This window comes from Pteropus medius, unplaced genomic scaffold (genome assembly GCF_902729225.1).
Source record: "Pteropus medius unplaced genomic scaffold, Ma_sr-lr_union100, whole genome shotgun sequence".
NCBI lineage: Eukaryota > Metazoa > Chordata > Mammalia > Chiroptera > Pteropodidae > Pteropus > Pteropus medius.
In genome coordinates this window covers 219,875-235,914 of record NW_024352949.1, presented here as the reverse complement: position 1 = coordinate 235,914, position 16,040 = coordinate 219,875, and the positions used below count along the sequence as shown (strand labels likewise).

The 16,040-nt window shown below is 33.7% G+C and overlaps 1 protein-coding gene across 13 annotated transcripts in view; it reads right to left on the bottom strand.

The window, feature by feature from the left end:
• LOC120592711 (DNA repair-scaffolding protein-like) overlaps positions 1–16,040 on the bottom strand; it is a 318,688-nt gene that overhangs the window by 255,943 nt on the left and 46,705 nt on the right. For all 13 annotated transcript variants that reach the window (XR_005650192.1, XR_005650193.1, XM_039850432.1 and 10 more), the window contains 4 exons: positions 14,543–14,698; positions 13,870–13,936; positions 6,497–6,574; positions 3,331–3,476 (listed from right to left, as the gene is read on the bottom strand). Coding sequence is in view for 11 of the 13 variants with exons in the window: in XM_039850432.1 (XP_039706366.1) it covers positions 3,331–3,476; positions 6,497–6,574; positions 13,870–13,936; positions 14,543–14,698 (447 nt within the window). In the remaining 2 variants the exon portion in view is untranslated. The remainder of the gene's footprint in view (positions 1–3,330; positions 3,477–6,496; positions 6,575–13,869; positions 13,937–14,542; positions 14,699–16,040) is intronic.

Sequence of the window (16,040 nt, the reverse complement as noted above, 5' to 3'; positions counted from 1 at the left end):
TTGTACCATGTATCAGAATTTTCATTCCTTTTTAAGGCTGAGTAATTATCCACTGTGTATACATATACATATATATAATACACACGTGTGTGTATACAAACGCTCATACACAACATTCTGTTTATCCATCCATCTGCTGATGGACATCTGGGTTGCTTCCACCATCTGGCCATTGTGAATAATGCCACTATGAACATCAATAAACAAGTATCTGCTTGAGTCCCTGCTTTCAATTCTTTTGAGTATATCAATTGCTGATTTATATGGTAATTCTATGCTTAGTTTTTTGAAAAACTGCCAAACTGTTTTCCATGGTGGCTGTACCATTTTACATTCCCACCAGCAATGTAAAAGGGTGCCAATTTCCCCACATTCTCAAAAATTTTTTTATCCATTTATTTATCACAGCCATCCTAATGGGTATCAGGCAGTATTTCATTATGGTTTTTTTTTTTAATGTATTTTAATTTATTTACTTTTTTTATGGTGACATTGGTTAACAAAATCCAATAAGTTTCAGCTGTACACTTTAACAGTAAGGCATATATATATTTACGCTGTGTGTTCATCTCCCATGTTAGATTTCTTTCTGTCACCACATATTTGACTTCCCTTTACCCCATCTACCTCCCCTCTCCCCTGCTCTCTCATTATTGCTTTGATATGTATTTCCCTAATGACTAATGATGACGAGCATCTTTTCATGTGCTAGATTGTATGAAAAGGTCAGGAAGGTGGCCAAGATGGAATGATACAGAGTGGATTTATACTCCTGTCTGAAACAACCAAAAAGAAGAAAAGAAAGAACAGAACAGAAAAGAGAAAAGAAGAAAAAAAAAAAAACAGATGAAATACATGAAACAATGATTTTCAAGATACTGGATATCAGGCAAGAAGAACACTAATCCCTGAAAGTCAGGAAACAAAGAATTGAGCCCTATAACTGCCCTAGCTTATTTTCTTGACAGAATTTCCATACCACGTGGTAGACAAGGAGAACCAAGGTGAAGTCCAGTAGACTCCCTGAGTTGAAGAGACACAGCTGAGAGTCCAGGGAGACCAAAGCTGCTAGAGTTCACAGGACCGAGTACCAGAAAGGCCAGAGCTGCACAGGGAAAAGCAGCAATTCCCCACAAGTATTCAACAGAGTATTGATCAGCAGGTACATATAAAAAAACTATCTTATACTAGGTAATCATCTGGAAGCATTCAGACAGGGTCAGGAAACAGTAGCTGTGAGCACTTTCCTAGGCCCACCTAATAAAGCATAAAGCAATATCCAGAAGGATAGAGCTGTTTCCAAGTAACTCCACCTCAAAACAAAGCCTCAGAATAGTTAAAGGATTTTTTTTAATCCAGGACCCAACAACATGAAATTCACAATGTCTGTATCCACTCAAAAATTTCCAAGATGCAAATAAGCAGAAAAACACAACCTATAATGAAGAGAAATACTGATTAATAGTAATACGCACAGAAATGACACACATGATAGGTTTACAGAAAAAGCCATTAAAACAACTATTATAGACTCTATACGTTCAAAACATAAAAGAAAGTATGATTGTGTTAAGAAGAGACATAGATGATATAAAAAATTTCCTATCAAACTTTTAGAGATAACAAATATATTGCATAGTATTACTAGCAGATTAGGTACTACAGGAAAAAAAGATTATTGAACTTGAAGATACAGCAACAGAAGTCATTCAAATGATCCATAACATAACACCAAGCAGCCTAATTAACATACATATTACTGAAGTCCCCAAAAGAAAAGAAAAGGGGAGTCAGGAAAAAAATAAAGTGTTGACTAAAGGCAAAAAAACTTTCCCAATGTGATGAGAACTTTAAACCTATATGTGAAGAACAGAGTTAACATAGCAGACCTGAGACAGGTATCCTTAGAAAGCCCTACTTGCAATGTTGGTACCTGCCTACCTCTGGGAACCTAGATTTCAGAAAGGTTACCACCATTCCCTAAATGATGAGTGGCTTGCTGTGCCAAAACTGTGCAAACAATATGGCTTATTCTAAATACCTGTTTTCCTTCTTGAAATGTGAAGTGTTGGTACATGCTAGGCAGAGAGTACTTATATTACCAGCCCCCAATAAAAACCCTGGACACTAAGTCACTAATAAGCTCTCCTGGCAGACAACACTTTATACCTGTTGTCAAAACTCATTGCTGGAGCAACAAAGTATATCATGTGTGACTTCACTAGAAAAGAACTCTTGGAAGATTGCTCATTTTCCTTTGTAGCTTTTCACTGTAATAAATCATAGCCACAAATATGACTGTATGCTAAGTTCTGAGCATCTTCCTAGAGAATTGTTGAACCTAGGGGTGGGCTTGGACTCCCTGACATAATACAGATCCAAGAAGCTTGACAATCTCCAAGCAGAAAACCACACTTAGGCATACCACAATCAAACTGCTTAAAACAAACAATAAAGATAAAATCTTAAACGATTAGGTGGGAGAGTATCTTCAGCTCTCTTGACAGCAACTCTAGAACCAGAAAACAATGAAGACTTCAAAATTCAGAAGAAAAATATTTCCGACTTAAAAATTCAATACAAATTTTCAATCACATATCAAATGTGATAACTGCATCTTCTAACATGCCAAGTCTCAAAAAAATTATATTTCACAAATTCTTTCTTGGAAGCTCCTAGAAGATGTGCTCAATCAAAATGAGAGAGAAAATCAATAAAGAGAAAGACATGGCATCCAGGATAAAGTTGTTCCACATAGGGGAGAGGTAAAAGAAATATCCAGAAAGAAAGTGAAGGGAGACATGTAAGGATGGTAATGTCCACAGAGCAGAGAGGATGCTGAGTTCAAAATCTTAACAGGAGAGCTAAAGAATGTTGAAAAAAAAAAGTTTTATTAAGATAAGTAAAAAACTAATTGCAGAAATTAAATCCAAGGAAAATGAAGTTGTGATGGAAAAGTAATCATAATTAATATTTGCCTTGGATATGAATATTATTTATTCACAATTAAGCAATGATGAATACTAATCTAACCAAACCACGATACATATGTCCTGGGAGAATGGAGGGAAGTTCAGTGTGTAGCAGGGAGTGAGGAATGGGTGAGAAGAGAACTCATTATTTATCCATGTTTAGAAGTATATCACAAACATGTCATTTAGAGATAATGAGATAAAGAACAAAAGAATCCACTAAGTCAAAAGTGGTTATCCTTGAGGAAGGAATTTAAAAAAAAAAAAAAAAAAAAAAAAAAAACAAAAAAAACCCAAAAAGATATAATTAACAAATGCCATAAACAAAATTTAAAAATTTGAAACAATTCATTCTTACCTTAGGAAGCTCAGACACCCTCTCTTCACTTGTCGAAGAATGACTGCTTGCACATGAAGCACAGTCTGATATTTCCACAGCACTCTCACCATCTTCAAATTCATTATATTCACTGTCACTCTCCCAGTCAACGAACTGTAGTTTATCTAGAAAATATAATTTTAAACTTTATTTTTAAAATATTTTTTCTATTCTCAGTAGTTAAAAAAGATCCCTGTTGCTCAATATTTTTTAAAAAATATCTTAAGACAGTAAAAAGTATATCCCTACTCTTCTCTCTAGCCATTCTGTTTCTAAGTAATACCCCCACCCCAATTTTGGGTTTTTTTGTATTCCTCTAGAGTTTCTCCAGCATGGTAAAGCAAATAAAATATGCTCTTAATTCTTCCTTTCTGATACTTTGGTTTTTTTTATTTCAACTTAATTGAGAGGTTTTTACACATCAGTAAACATGGAGCATGCTCATTCTTTTCCACAATATAATATTCCATTACATAGCTGACCCATAATTTATTTAATCAGTTTTGTATTAGTAAAGACTTTGTCAAAGATATTCACCCAAAACGTTTTTTATAAATTTTTCTCATCGGTAAGAAAACAAGTAAAGGTAATTTAGTGTTTAGTTTACTTCAAAGCATTATTATCTTGATGCTACTTTTGCAAAATTTTAATTTGAAAGTTAAATCATTTTCATATATTAAAAAAACAAACAAACTGACTCTAATCTACTATGCTTAAAGAGATAAAAGTAGTTATTAAGGATAAATTAATTTGTGAGGTACAGCATACAATATATACCTTTCCTACAATACAAAACACAAGTACTCCCTCACAGCTACTTAAGCAACTTAGAGGGCTAGTAAGATATCTTGGCCCTATTTCAGAGATCTGATAGCAACAATCTCACTTCCAAATAGAATATTAAAAATAAGTAACTTACTGGCTTTAATACCTGAGGGATCATCAAAATTAAAAACAAAAATTAAGCTAAAGTTAAAAATATGAAATAAAGTAAAAATATAAATAAATCCTCTTTAATCTGACATTATTGTTTACAAAAGATGAGATAAAGTCCACTATAATAATTATAAAAGACTGAAAATCAGACCAGTCTGAGAGAAGCAGATGCATGATGGCAATTATTTCCCATGTCTAAAATGACATTTACTCATGGAAGTTAGGCAATGTGATAAGTAATATAAAATGGTATATCACAACCAAGACTAGACCTTTCATTTAGTCACAATAATTTTATGAAGCAGGCAAGACAATTACTGTTAGACTAAACTTTGCATTTATAGGTAAGGAAATTGAGTCTCCAAAAAGTTAAGAAATTTTCCCAAAGATATATAAAGAACAAATTGAAAGGAAAAATTTTTAAGAGAAAAATATTTGGACAATTTTAACTCAGGGCTTTTCCTTCTCAATCTCAATTCTGAGCCTGAAAGCCCAAAGACTCTAATCCAATACAGCTGGAAGAAGGTGTGGGAATATTTTTTTAAAAGCTCACCTATTAATTCTGTTAAGAAGCTAGGTCTAGTAACCACCAGAACAGTGCTGGAAAACACAGCACTGAAGTTAGACATCCCTGGCTCTGAATATCAATTGGCACATTTATTAACTATGTGAATCTAGGCAAGTGACTTGAATTCTCTAAGTAAGAATTTTCTTCTGTAAAATGAAGGTACTTAGCTCACAGGATCTAGTAGATATCAAAGGAAATAACATACATAATATCCAGCCAAGTGTCTGGGGTAAAACAAGAACTTGATAAGTAGTAATTAAAGATAAAAAGGAGAGAGGGAGAACGGGAAGGGAGAGGAGGGGAGAAGATAAAGATAAACCAGTACACTTCATTTACTTGTACCTAATGGTCAACTTATTTAAGGGAAGTTAAAAATTTGCTAACTCATTTTAAACTAATTAGCTCAAAGCATCTTTCCATTCTTAAATAGTTCTGAAAACTACTTTTAATACAAGAAGACATATACGGTTTTTTTATACCAGCTTTATTGAAATGTCATTCATATACTACACTATTCACCTATAAAAAGCATATAGTTTTTAATAATGAAATTATGTTCAGATATGTGTAAACAAATCAAGAGCTGCATAACAGTGAAATTCATTTAATATTGTTGAAATAATAAATAAGCCCTATGAGTTTACATATAACTTTAAAATACCACTTTATCTATTACTAAAATGTCAGTTGGAAGTTACCAAGATGGCATACCAAGTGGCCAAAAGAATGTAACCTTTTACAAGGGCTATTTGTACAAACTTAGCCTTGACTTATTAACTTAACATGAACTGTCAAAGTAAGATTTAAAAGTCAAGGCTTATTCTGAAAGCATTAGCGCTTTTATATACTCTTAGATGAGCTATATATTTTGTAATTTTTAAAAGAACATAATTTCCATAATTCTAAGTCTGTGGTTCTCAGCTTGGGGTGATTCTGTCCTATAGGGGAGATCTGACAACATCTGGAGGCATTTTTGGTTGTCACAACTAGGGCTGGGAATGCTATTGTCACCAGTGGATAGAGACTAGAGATGCTGCTAAATACCCAATGATGTATAGGAAAGCAACCCTCCCCTCAACAGAAAATGATCTGGCTCCAAATCTCAACAGTTCCAAGGCTGAGAAACCCTGTTTTCAACTATCAAAAACACAATACAATATAAAATGCCATCAGAACAGAAACTTGTTAGTAAGTTATATTTCTACCACACATTGGTTGTCATAGTATTTATCCAAAAGGGGTTAGCAAGGAGGCAATGTGGGCGTAGCATTAAGCAGGTAGTTGAGAGAAGTTGCGTTTTCATCAAAGAAATCCAATGTGAAATCCCAACCAATTCTAACATGTTCTAGCTTACGCTGTTAACTGTAAAAATACTACTGGTAATGCCTATTTCTTAGGGCTGTTGTGAGAAATATTAAATAAGAAAATGTTTCTAAAGGGCTTCACCTAGAGGCTGGACTCAGGTAAGATCATAATTAATGCTAAGTATTAGAAAACTTTTTTTTCCGATATTGAATCCAATATATAATAGAAACTGGATTTCTTACAAAATTAACAGTCACTTCACTGGCCCCAACTTCTGGATATAAAATATTCCTGTTATAAAACAAGATATTCTCTGTGATTCAAAAAGTGTTTTACCTTCATCTGATTGATCACTTCCACTGGAACTCCATGTTATATCCATAAGCCCAGTGGTACTCTTAGATGTGGTGGTTTCTGTTAAAGAAATAGAAAATATATAAAAAATGATCAACTGATGTGGTTATTAGAAGGAGATTTTACGCATGTTACTTTGCTATAGTCACAAACACACAAAATTCTGATGATAGTAGAGGTAATGTCTTATGTCAAATCTTCCTTCCTAAAATTCTATGTGCCACTTGGCTAAGATTCTGTAAAGTAAAGCCAAATTACAAGAAGAAAAAGGAATAGAACTGATTGAAATAAGTTATAAAGACAATGAAAATGACTGGAGCACAAATAAAAACTCAAAAAAATTACCTTGAAATAATTATAGAACTATAAAACTTCCTAGAATATTTGATGAAACCAAAAGAAAAAAAACAAAACAAAACACAAAACAAACAACAAAACCAAAATTTATATATAATAGGAATGCTCCCAGGTACCTCCTTTGCCATATTAAGAGCCCTGGTAGCAGCAGTGTGCTTAAAACAGTGAAGTTACTTATTTAACCTTGTTAGTCTGAGATAATATTAGATCCCCATGCAGTTATAAGAAATAATAGAGATCCCTGGTATGTTTCACCCAGTTTCTCCATTGGTAACATTTTACAGAACTATAGTACAACATCACAACCAGAATGTTGATATTAATTCCATCACCAAGAGGATATCTTGTACTACCTTTCTAAAGCCACATCAAACATCCCTCCCCACCCCAATTCCTAACCCCTGGCAACCACTAATCAGTTCTGCACCTATACTTTTGTCATTTCGAGAATGATATACAAATATATATCATACTATATAACCTTTTAAGACTGGCTTTTTTCACTCAGCATAATTTCCTAGACATTCATACAAGTTCTTGTGTGTATATATTGTGCATGTCAACAGTTATTTTTTTATTACTGTTATTCCACATTATGGATGTAGCACAGTTTGTTAAATCATTCACCCACTAAAGGACATCTGTGTTATTTCCAGTTTGGGGTTATTATAATAAAGCTGCTATGAACATTGTACACAGGATTTTATGTAGATGCAGTTTTTAATCTCTGGGATAAATGTCTAAGGTTGCAATTGTTGGCTTTATGATAATTGCATATTTAGTCTTATGAGAAACTGCCAAACTGTTTTCCAGAGCACTGTACCATTTAACAGATCCATGAGCAATGTCTAAGTGGTCCAGTTTCTCCATATCATCGACAGCAATTGGTACTGCCACTACTTTTTAATTTAGTCATTCTGATAAGCAGGAAACCTAGAAGGAATGGGGCTACTACTCCACCTTAGTGAAACGGTGGTCAAGAGGAAACTTTACTGATATTGATCAGAAAATACAAACCTAATAAAAATCTATTTTTCTGATCATATTCATAATTGAGTTATAATGCTAAAAACTGTAAAGCCTCTTAGCCATATTTCAATATATATTACAAGGTTAAGAGATTAGATATTATAATTCAAGTTTTACAGAAGAAACAGGCTCAGAAGTTAAACAGCTTCATTCAATTCATATTTATAAAACACTTCTGTTATAGTAAACCTTAAGGAAACAAAGAAAACTCCTGTCCTCAAAGAATACATGGTCTGAAAGGCAACATTAATCATGAAAAGAAAAAATTAAATATTATATTAAAGGTATGTCGTGATATAATGGTAACAAAAAAAGTGAATGTTCCACGTTATGTTGATCCAGAAAGGACTCACTGACAAAATGATATCTGAAAAAAAGCACTTACAAAGGCACAACAACATGAAATAATAATAAACATTTACTAAGCACTTACTTTGAGCCATGAACATCTAGAATTACTAAAACCGTCTAACCTTCAAAGTATAAAATTAAAAGTAAACTATTCAGAATAACTTAAGAATCCATATGATTTAAATGGCTAATAAAACTAAGCTGGTACTTACTTGCAAAAGACATTATCAATCTTTTTCATTATATGCATCTGGAAAAGTAAATTTAAAAAGAGGTAGAATGCTACAGACTGTGTTCCCAAAAATTCACATGTTGAAACCTAATCCCCCAGTGTAATGGTTTTAAGAAGTGAGACCTTCAGGGGTTCCATTTTCATGAATGGGATTACTGCCCTATAAAAGAAACCCCAGCAAGATACCTGGCCCTTTCTGTCATGTAAGAAGACGCTGTATATGAACCAGGAAGAAAGTCCTTGCCAGACACCAAATGTACCGGACTTCTAGATTCTAAAACTATGAGAAATTAATTTCTGCTGTTATAAACCACTCAGTCTATGTTTTTGTTAGCAGCCCTGAATAGACTAAGACAGGAAGTAAAGTTACCATTATTCTCATGATTATATAATAAATTCATGAAATTCATAAGCCTATAAATTGTAGGCACTTAACTATATAATTTATATAGGTAAAACCACAACCAAGTATTTATTAGTCAGTAAATCATTTTATTTGCTGAAAAGGGATGTCCCTGAAATCAAGTCCCATTCCAGTAAAAGTATAGGAAGGATATCAGCCAGACTATAAGAATAGTTACCAGGCATTGTAAACATATCTGGGTACCCACTGCGTGCCAAACATTGTTTTAGTACCTGGTGTCATGGGTTGCACGATGTTTCCTCAAAATTCATTCATATGTTAAAGTTCTAACCTTCAATATCTTAGAATGTGACCTTATTTGGAGAGTCTTTACAGAGTTAATCAAGTTAAAGTGAAGTCTTTATGGTGGGCCCTAATTAGATATGACAGGTATCCTTACAAAATGGAGAAATTTGAACACAGAAACAGACATTCAGAGAGGGATGAAGACATGAAGAGACACATGGATAAGACAGCCATCTACAAGCCAAAGAAAGAAGCCTGGAGCAGATCCTAAAAGTAACCAACTCTGCCAAAACCTTCATTTTGTACTTCTAGCCTCCAGAATTGTGAGATTATTGTTCAAACCACCCATTTTGTGGTACATTATTATGGCAGCTCTAGCAAACTAATACACCTAGGATATAAAGATGAGCAATAGAGGAGATTCTGCCCTTTAGATACCCATGGTCCAACAGGAAGAATATCAGTTCAATATATAATTTTTAAAATTTAGTAATGCCTCTTAAGGAGCAGGAGATTTCTGACCTCAAAAACAAAACAGATTTTGAAAGAAAAAAATATTGCAGGGTATTTCAGGAAAAGAAATAAACACATTTTCCTTTTAAAAAGTTCTGTCTTTTAAAGAAAATCACTATCTACAAAGGTTGCAGCTCCTTTTAATTTAAAGTTTTTATCTTCTTCCATCTCCCTTGAACCTTCTTCTGGCAAGACCCTTTGCTTACATTCATACGCTCTCTTCTCTCAACCTCTTCGCATTTCTATTTCTTTCCCTTTTCAATCTTCTCTAGTTCTCAGTGCCTTAAAAATGAGGAAATCAAGACATGGAGACATGTCTCCATCTTTTTTGCACACTTTGTAAAAGTATGTTCCCTCACTTCTGCTTACCAGCTCCGAGAAAAATATTACTTCCACACCCTAAAATTTCTGTTAACAGCCTGTCTTTAATTCTTTAGAAGCTACTACTTTAAAATGAACCAGCTCTAAGAAATGCCTTGAATTTCTTTCTCTACAATTTCTATTTGTAAACTTTTGTTAATTAACAATATCTTCTTGTCTTAACAAGCAGCTTATGTTGTAAATAATTATTCACTGATATAATCTCTTTCATCATTTCAGAATGTATTGATCATTCTACAGAACAGAAAGTACCGCAAAATAGGTAAAATACATATTGGCATGGAGAAATCATTAAAAATATCCTTTTGTCATTAAATAAAAGGTAGTAGCTTATTTAGTATTGAATTTCACTATACTTAAAACATCCAGAGAAAGATAGAAGCCATATCTATAAAAAACAAATAAACGCAAAAAAACTTTCCTCCTTATAATACATCATGATAGTTTAGAAGTCAGAATTAAGTTAATCTTTGAAAATGACACCATTTGGTATTATTAACGAGAAAAGTTAAATTCTGCGGCTTCGTTAGATTATGGCATTACAAAAAGATGTGTGCCAGATTATTCTACAATATAGTGTTTTATGAATATTTTAAAATCTGGGAAATTTTATTTTCATTTACATAAAAATGTTAGTGAAATAATAATATAACTTAAAGTGTTTAATCTCTTATTCACAGAAAGTTTTCTCACTCTGCAGAACTTTGACCAGGTTTTCACATAGTTCTTTTTGCCATCAGACATAATAGCAATTGCTGCTATCAATTTAGTGTAAAAGCCTTTGAACTAGGCATTTTCATTACTTTTTTTAGCTCACAATAATTCAATGGGCACACATTCTTATGCCCATTTTCCAGATGCAAAACTGAGGCTCGGCATATTTAGCTTGCTTTTCCAAGATCACACAGTTAGGATACAGTCAAGACACCATTGGAAAAATAAGATCCCTAAAGTCTCGAGTCTCCACCCTTCCTACCTACCCTCAGGATAACTGAGTGTGGCAGCAGAGTCAATGCCTACCCAACCCCTCTTCTTACTTACTAACAAACCCCCTATTTTATCTGAGCGGCAACATATATCTTATCTTTTAAAAATCCTTAATTTCACTGAAGTCTCTTTAGTGGAGGTGATGCTATGTAACAGGTTCTGGCCAGAAACAAAGGGCCTGTAGAAGGAATTCCTCCCAAAGGAAAAGTTCACTTCGAGAAAATCTTCACACTCTACATTCTTCCCAAGAACCAGGACTGGAAAATTCAGCTTCCACTTCAGAATCACAAGAACAAACCCCACACTAAAGCTGCAGAACTCAGAACAAGCCTGGCCCCATGGATTTCTTGTTGCAGGAGATATATTCAACCCCTTTTCTTCAAACACTCTAATATAGTTTCATACTATTTGTAATTGAAGCCTTCTCTAACTAATTCATCAAGTAAGAATTTCATTTCCTGAAGTAATACAGTCCTTATATCATAGGTCATAACTTTATTACCCAGATTAGATTTTTTTAAATTAAATTTGAGAGGTGACATTGATTACAGAAATTATATAGGTTTCAAGTGTACAATTCAATAATACATCATATGTATATTGGCGTGTTCACCACCCAAAGTTAAATTTCCTTCCGTCACCATATATTTGACCCCCTTTATCCTATATACTTCCCCTGCCTTCCCTTTGGTAACCACTAAACTGTTATCTGTGTCTGACTTTTTGTTTGTCTTGATTTTTCATTGCTTTCAGTTTTATATCCCACATATAAATGAAATTGTATGGTTCTTAACTTTTTCTGACTGACTTACTTCGCTTAGCATGATAATCTCCAGTTCCATCCATGTTGTTACAAGTGGCAGTATTTCATCTTTTCTTGTCACTGAGTAATATTCTATTGTATATTAATTGTACATGCCACATCTTTATCTAATCATCTATCTAAGGGCACTTCAGTTGTTTTCGTGTCTTGGCCACCATGAATAATGCTGCTATGAACATGGGGCTGCATATATCTTTATGGATATTTTCGGGTTTTTTGAGTAAATACCCAGAAGAAGGATTGCTGGGTCATACACTGAATCTATTTTTAATTTTTTGAGGAACCTCCATACTGTTTTCCATAGTGGCTATACCAATTTACATTCCCACCAGCAGTGTATGAGGATTCCTTGTCCTCTACAACCTCTCTAACACTTGTTATTACTTGTCCTGTTGATGATAGCCATTCTAACAGGTGTGAGGTGGTATCTCACTGTGGTTTTGATTTCCATTTCCCTAATAGCTAGTGAAGTTGAAAATCTCTCATACGCCTATTGGCTATTTGTATGTCTTCTTGAGAGAAATGTCTGTTCAAGTCCACTGCCCACTTTTTAACTGGATTGTTTTTTGCTGTTTAGTTGTATGAATTCTTTATATGCTTTGGATATTAGCCCCTTATTGAAGGTATTGTTTGCAAGTATCTTCTCCCATTCAGTTAGCTGCTTTTTGCTTTATTGATGGCTTCTTTTGCTGTGCAGATTTTTAGTTTGATATAGGCTCATTCATTTATTTTTGGTTTATTTCCCTTGACTTTGAGGTCAAATTCATAAAAACCTCTCTAAATCCAAGGTCCATGAATTTAGTGCCTATATTTCCTTTTATGCAATTTATTGTTTCAGGTCTTATATGTAGGTCTTTGATCCATTTTGAGTTAATTCTGGTGTATGATGACACATAGCAGTCTAGTTTCATGCTTTTGCATGTGGCTTTCCAATTTTCGCAACACTATTTATTGAAGAGTCTTTCTTTTTGCCATTGTATATTTTTGGCTCCTTTGTTGAGAATTACTTGCCCATTTATATGTGGGTTCATTTCTGGGCTCTCAATTCTGTTCCACTGGTCTGCGTGTCTGTTTTTCTGCCAATGCCATGCTGTTTTAATTATTGTAGCTTTGTAGTATAATTTGGAGTCAGGCAAAGTGATATTTCAGCTTTGTTCTTTATTCTCAGGATTGCTTTGGCTATTCAGACTCTTTAGTGATTTCATACAAATCTAATGATTTTTTGTTCTATTTCTTTAAAAAATTTCATTGGGATTTTGATGGGGTTTGCACTAACTCTGTGTATTGCTTTAGGTAATATGGCCATTTAACTATGTTGATTCTTTCAATCCATGAACATGGAATATCTTTCCACTCCTTTATGTCTTCTTCAATTTCTTTTAATAATGTCCTATAGTTTTCACTGTATAGGTCCTTCACATGCTTTGTTAAGTTTATTCCTAGGTACTTTATTCTTTTTGCTGCAAATGCAAAAGGAATTATTTTTTTCATTTCTAATTCTGAAATTTCATTGTTAGTATATAGGAATGCAATAGATTTTTGTACATTGATTTTGTATCCTGCAACTTTATTGTTTTTATTTATTGTTTCTAATAGTTTTTTGGCCGAGTCTTTAGGGTTTCCTATACAGAGAATCATGGAAGTCCTAACTAGAGCAATCAGGCAAGAAATAAAAGGCATCTAAACTGGAATGAAGAAGTCTAACTGTTACTTTTTCCAAATCAGATTTTTTAAAAACTCTCAAGCTATGAGCCTGAGCTAACCTAAAGGGCTCTGTTGATAACAGTGAACCCAGGAAGGACACACACAAAAATCTAATAATTACCTATAGGAGGAAGGAAAAATGGGGTGGATGGTGACCAAGATGAGTAACAGATTTCTCAAAAAAATACCTTTTTACATTATTTTGATGGTTTCTAATCATGAATATATAGTCTATCCAAACTATGCAAATAATTTTTTTAAAAGCAAATAAATCAAAGAAGGATATATTGCCTTATACCTTTTCTGTCAAGAAATCAACAAAATATTACCTTTCTTGGATCTAGTGATTAATTCAAGGTGCTTTTCTGTAATAGTCTTCTTTTCAGCTGTTAAAGACTGTAGACAGATAATAAAAAATTATGTAGTAATTTATGTGACAAGGACTCGATATCAACAATCTTATATTCAAAACCTTAAACTACAACTTCCTTAACATATTCCTGTTTTCCTTTATTTATAGTCACCCAAATACATACTCTTCATATACTTATATATGTATTTTTATATTGTTCTTGAATCTAAAGAGAAAGCTGTCTAACATTTAGTTTATAATAGTATTTCTCTGTATTGAATTTCAAAATTTCCACATATATAAAAATTAAGCAGAATATCTCACTGCCAAAAGATTCTGAATATATAAACTTTCAATAAATACACTTCTTGTAAAGAATATGATTCTTCTCAGACTGTTCTTCAGAGAACATTCTCAGTATATATCTTTCATTTACAAACAAAGAAGTATAAAGGTTCTGCATGGCATAAAGAGGTGAATACTAACTTGCCACAATTATTAAAGAAATTCAAAGATGAGAAAAAAAAGGACCGACTTTCTTTGTGTCCTGAAGGACATTCCAAAGAAATAGAATGGCAGTGGTCTGAATACCCAGTAACGTACGATTTATCCTTTGGTATTCAAGGAAAACAATTTTATAATTACTTTACCAGAGTGCCTGAAGTATCCTGAAATCCTTCTTCACACCTGAGCCATGCTTCAGAGAGGGAAGCAGCTGTCCCCACTGTCCTGAGATGTGCTCTTTTAAACTGCAGTGAATTCTCTCCTGGAAAGGATGGGTATCCTGTATCCCAATCTCTTTTTTTCTGTAGAGATCATTTTCAAAGGAAAAAATAAATAAATCAAAATAAACTTCATTAAATATGCACTAAGTTCACAACAATATAGAAACCCAGGAATGGCAATAGTGAAGGCATAGTTTTTTAATATTTCTGAATCCCCAGAAAAAGGAAGAGTAATGAGACAGCAAAACCAACCAAAAGTGTATAGACAACACTTACAACTAGTCAAGGAAGTCCAATTTACAAATGAGTGAGGATAAACAATCAACTCTACAAACTCATGCATGGTATCATATCTCAACAGCAAGAGACTGAGAGAAGCAAAGGAGGACCTGAGCACATAGATATCTGGTGTTCACTAGGAAGTGAAGCAGATGATCTGAAAATGGTTATCTAAAATGGAGTGAGTGATAGCAATGGACTAGTGGTTACCAGAGGGGAGGAGGAGAAATAAATAAAATGTTAAAATAAATAGATAGATAGATAGATAGATAGATAGATAGATAGATAGATAGATAGATGATAAATAGATAAATAAATAAATGTTTAAATAAATAAATAAAATAAAATTTTAAAAAACAAAAAACTAAAAAATAAAATAAAATAGGGTGACGGTATGGGCTCCACCCAAGATCAAAATAAGTGAAGGCAGTCTAGGACACTCAAAACTCAGTCAGCCAGAACTACCTTCCCAGACACGGCCTAACACTGAAGCGAGACTATACAGGGAGTGGAATCTTCTCAGTGCCAGGGGATGAAAGAGACAAAACAAAGAAAAGTCCAAATGAAATGGTGGAGGGGAAAAGAGTCATGAAATATCTAAATAACAAATAAACAAGTGGCCGTAGTTTTGCGAACTACAAGGAAACAATAGAAATTATAAAAGCTACCTTGAACACTGCCTCCTAAAAATTCAGAACAACTGTAACATAAAAATAAGCAACAGAAGAGATCAAAGCCAAATTCTATACAAAGTTATTATTAGGGAAAAAAAAGCAGAATAACATCCCAACACACAAAGAAAGCACACCAAAGACATGCCCATAAAATAGAAAAAAAAAACTGTAACCTACTATAGTCTATAGAATAATGTCATTTGGTTCAATGTCATTTCATCATAATGTTGATGAGAAAATAAAAATTGATTTCTGCCATGACCTCCAGTGCATGTTCTCCCCATGTCTGCGTGGGTTTTCTTGTGGTATTCCAGTTTGCTGACGCATCCGAGAGATGTGCATGTGAGGTGACTGGCGTGTCTAAATTGTCACAGTGTGGGTCAGTATGAGTATGTGTGAGTTCATCCTGCAATGGAAGGGTGTCTTGTCCAGGTAGGTTCGTGCTTGGTGCCCTGAGCTTCAAGGATAGA